This window comes from Pterocles gutturalis, unplaced genomic scaffold (assembly GCF_000699245.1).
Source record: "Pterocles gutturalis isolate BGI_N339 unplaced genomic scaffold, ASM69924v1 scaffold2402, whole genome shotgun sequence".
Lineage (NCBI taxonomy): Eukaryota > Metazoa > Chordata > Aves > Pterocliformes > Pteroclidae > Pterocles > Pterocles gutturalis.
Genome location: NW_010109882.1, coordinates 35,029 through 39,230, shown reverse-complemented (window position 1 = coordinate 39,230; position 4,202 = coordinate 35,029). Strand labels below are relative to the sequence as shown.

At 35.1% G+C, this 4,202-nt stretch overlaps 1 protein-coding gene across 1 annotated transcript; it reads right to left on the bottom strand.

The window, feature by feature from the left end:
• Positions 1–2,111: 2,111 nt before the first annotated feature.
• PTH (parathyroid hormone) lies at positions 2,112–3,242 on the bottom strand. Its single transcript, XM_010073102.1, has 2 exons — positions 3,157–3,242; positions 2,112–2,385 (listed from the first exon to the last, which is right to left on the bottom strand). The coding sequence occupies exons 1-2, from the start codon at positions 3,240–3,242 to the stop codon at positions 2,112–2,114; spliced, it is 360 nt and encodes a 119-aa protein (XP_010071404.1).
• Between the last annotated feature and the right edge of the window lie 960 nt (positions 3,243–4,202).

Below are 4,202 nucleotides of genomic sequence, written 5' to 3'. Positions count from 1 at the left end.
AACAGTGAGCTGAGCAATATTAAACAGCAGTATTTACAGCAGCCAAAGTTAGAAGCAGCTAAGACAGCCAAATGACTAGCAATTAAATCACCAGCAGTAGGTTTTACCTGCAGATCTTACAATTTGTCAACTTTTTATTAGTGTTCTTGTGATCTTGGCCCTGTTATTTTTTCATGGGTTTTCATGATTTTGTGTGCAGGAAAGAAAAAAGGAAAAATAAAAATTGTTTTAATCGTTACTTTTGTATTTATATTGCAGTGATAACATAAAATAGCTTAATAATCTTGCCCCAAATGCTAGGTTATGTCAGAACAGTGACAGGTCAGTCAATTATTATGCTTTAATATAACGTCCGAGTGCTTTTGGTCCACTTTATTTGGTAATACATAAGTGAGACATAGGTACAAAAATGCAATTTTATTTCTTGAAGGTAGCACAGATGTCTGATAAAAGAATAAATAGAAAGTGCACTTTAAGGCCTCAATTCTACAAACAGAGAAATGGCATGGAATCCTTGCCTGTGCATGGGGCACACTGATGTGCACAGGGATACCCTCTGCTTGCAGCACCGAGGCCTTTACATTACTAAAAGTATAGCCAAGATTATGAACCACAGTTCGCTAGTTACAAGTACCTTTCTAGCCTCCAGCAGACTGCATTTATATTTGTAATGGTTTATAAGTTTTTGACTAGGTTCCCCAAGGCATGTTAGACATCAAACAAACAAATAAGTGATATGGGAACATGCATACAGACACTTTGGCTTAGAGCAGCAATTCATCTAGGTTTGAGCTCTGGCAATGGCAAACTTGGAGAAATCCACCATTACTCCTACTGAAAAAACTTTCATATTAGTCAGAAATGATTGAGGGTCCCAAGAACATATCCACATATACCATTCAAAATAATTTTATATTTGCTGCTTTTTTTAAAATTGTTGTCATAATTGATTTTTTTCCCATCCATATTTATGTCTGATTCTTTTTGAATCCTACTTAGTGTTTGAATGTATTACAGGTAATGATTCCTCTCCCTGGTGTTGATTTCTGCATGTTAATGGTTCTCATTTTGGGGATGTGGCGAACTGAGATCCCAGTTCTACAAAAAATTGCATATGAAAATAATTAATGTTATTTATGAGAGCCACTGGTCTCACAAACATAAAATACTTACACGAGGCCTAACACAACATGCAGAAGTTCAGAGATAGATAGTTTACAGAGAAAATGAGGGACAAAAATATATTTTGCAAGATTGCTGTTTCAGTTGTAATTGTCTGGTATAGAATCATTTCCCAATTCCATAGTTAGGGCCATGCTTTAGATACGTGCTACCATCTCAGCTCCCACTGTTTCTGCAGCTAATTATAGGTTATCATCTTTTGGAGGAGGGGAAGGTAATAAAACCTTCCCTTTATTTTAGTATTTTGCAAAATTTTGTTATATTTTTTACAGAATTTGTTTTACTTTTATCCCACTGTACTTTAATCTTAAGCTTTGCCTTCCTACTTTAATTTTTTTATGTTTGTACTCTTTAATCCTACACTATTATCATGCAGCTTTTGCTATGTAATTAATGTTCATCTGATTTTAGACCTTCTGAAAATACACGTGTATTTCACTTTACATATTTTCATTAGTACAAAGTTAATCAAAACTTAACTCAAGGCAAAATGGTGCCCTATTCTGGAGACAGGTTCTACTGCATTTATCCATTGTTGGTTAACAGTACAAGTAGTGATTACACACAAATGCTGTCTATGTAAAAGTAGAGTAGAACTGGTCTTAAATTATTTTCAGCTTTCTTACTGTTTTTTTGGGTCTTTTCTTTTCTTTTCTTTTCTTTTCTTTTCTTTTCTTTTTATGCTGGAAATGTTTAAGATACATTAGCCATTTAAAAGATATCCAGAAATTAGCAGCAATGGTCATGGGTGGACTGTAAATACATTTTATTATTTGTTTGTGAAATGTCTAACCCAATGGAGCTAGAATCTTTAGTGGAACCTTTAATCCTTATTGCCATTTGAATAAATAATAATAAAATGCCCTACTTGATCAGTGATCTACAGACACATGCTTACTTGGACAAACATAATGCTCTGGCTCTTTTCATCATGGCTTTGTTTTAAAGAGTACATCCATGTAAGCTTTGTCCAGATCAATGGATTTCTTCTGCATTGCTGCCCTCAAATGCTCAGGGAGCAGCCTCCGACTTCTTATCTCACCAAGGACAATATCATCCTTGTTTCGAGGCCTCTGGGTCCTCGGATCCTCGAGGGCACTGTGCACATCCTGCAGTTTCATCTGAAGCCAGTCCTGTCTCTCCACAGTGTGTCGATGCTCTCCAAGATTATGCATTAATTGCATCTCGCTCACTGATCTTTTCCTACACGAAAGAAAAGCAAAGAAAGAGACTCATAGCAGCCCTTCTTGAGTTCTAGATCTTCACTCAAAAGCCCGGGTTTGGGAACTTTTGAGAGGTGTTGCAATACAGGACCATAGAACTTCTATTTCTAATGTGTAACGGATAGAATGACATCTGGAGAAGAGAAGGAGAGTGGATGGTGATTTGCTATTGCTAATGGATCTATTAGTGAGAAGGCATAAAAAATGAGAAGTAGTCCAGTTTTGTGACAAGATTGTTTGTCTACATATTTGTCATGTATTTTAGCTGTTGTAGATGAGCTTAGGGCTAATACAACAATAGGTAACTGATTAATAAAACTATGACATTTATTCAGTGGTAGTTTTCTGTGAACAGTAGAGCTAAGGAAGCATGATTTCCTCTGGATTTGTGTCTCAGTGCTGATTGATGTCAGTGTCTAAGTGCAAGTTCCAGCCAGATTCTCACACAGTAAAAAAAATGCTCTCCTATGTAGACCCTTCCAAGCATCTAGTAAGAGATGCAGCTTACCCAATAGTATTCCTAAGAGAACACTTATATGATTTTTTTCCCTCTATGTGTAAGAACTCAGAGTACCTGAGATCTCTACAGCTGTATCTAGAGGACAGAATTTGGCCAGCTTGGCTGAAGAGTTCAAAAGCAGGGACAGAAAGACTCGCATACACATAAACATAATACAGACAAACTGGCCGTCTTCTCAAGAACAGCTAAAGTCAACCTCCAAACTTTGGAAGTGTATAATAATGTACTTACATCATTGGTCTTCCATCAGAGTTTGTAAAAAAGCATATGGCATATAAAATGATTGCAATCTTGGCCAGATTTTTTATAGAAGTCATTTTGTCTGCAAAGATAGAAATGAATACATGTATAAATCTGTATTTCAAGTAATTTATGTTAATTCAAAAGAAATGTAGTTTAGGAAAAAAAGTTTAAGAAAGACATCAGAGAATTGATTCTGAAAAATAGCTATATTTTTAAATGGGTTAGACCAAGGAATGCAAATGAAGCACTTAGTTCTAATACTAATTTTGTGAGCAACTTACTGTTATTTCATAAGCAAGTCTAAGAACTTTGGTCAGTCTTAGTTGCCCTGCATCATCACATAGGTATCCGTCTCTTGGATAATTGTGTGAAAAATACCATGCTATTATTGCTATTACTATTATTATTATTATTATATCATTTATATGCTCCAAGCATGTTGAAGTACTTGTGTATAGCTATTAAAATGAAAAGTTTTGTTCTTTTATCTATTTCTTTTGTATATTCTTTAGAATGAAGAGGCTAACACTTTTCTTGGCAATTTTGCAGAGAGGCATGACTCTGCTGAGTGATGTCATTCCCCATTTAATTACATAAGAGAAATCAGAATTGAGCCTCTCATTATTTTTTTTTTTTGTGATAATCCTGCATAGCCAGTATGAATTTCACTCTGCTTTGTACATCATCAGCAAAACTGCCACTTGGGATGTATTTGAAAAATATTTATTACAGATGATGCTACAACAGGCAGAAATGACAGTCCGAATATCAATTTCCAGTTAGGATTTTCAGTATTGGCAGCCAGAAAAGGCATCTTTTTGTTACAGCTTAAGAAATTTGATTAACTTAAGAAATATAAAACTCCACAATGCCATTTTTGCAATATTTTCTGCAGTTTTGCTCTAGGTCAGAAAAGCATTTATTGCATGTTATCTTACATGATAGTGTGAATGTGGTCCTAGCAGTCTGTCTCACCCAATATTATAAATTCAGGAGTTGAGATTCACTTCAAGATATTTCTAACTCATTGTCTC

Excerpts from the sequence above, each read along its gene's own strand:
- PTH (XM_010073102.1), bottom strand. The coding sequence starts at position 3,242 with ATGACTTCTATAAAAAATCTGGCCAAGATTGCAATCATTTTATATGCC. Across the intron at positions 2,386-3,156 it reads TCTGATGGAAGACCAATGAT|GAAAAGATCAGTGAGCGAGA; the intron begins GTAAGTACATTA and ends TCTTTCGTGTAG.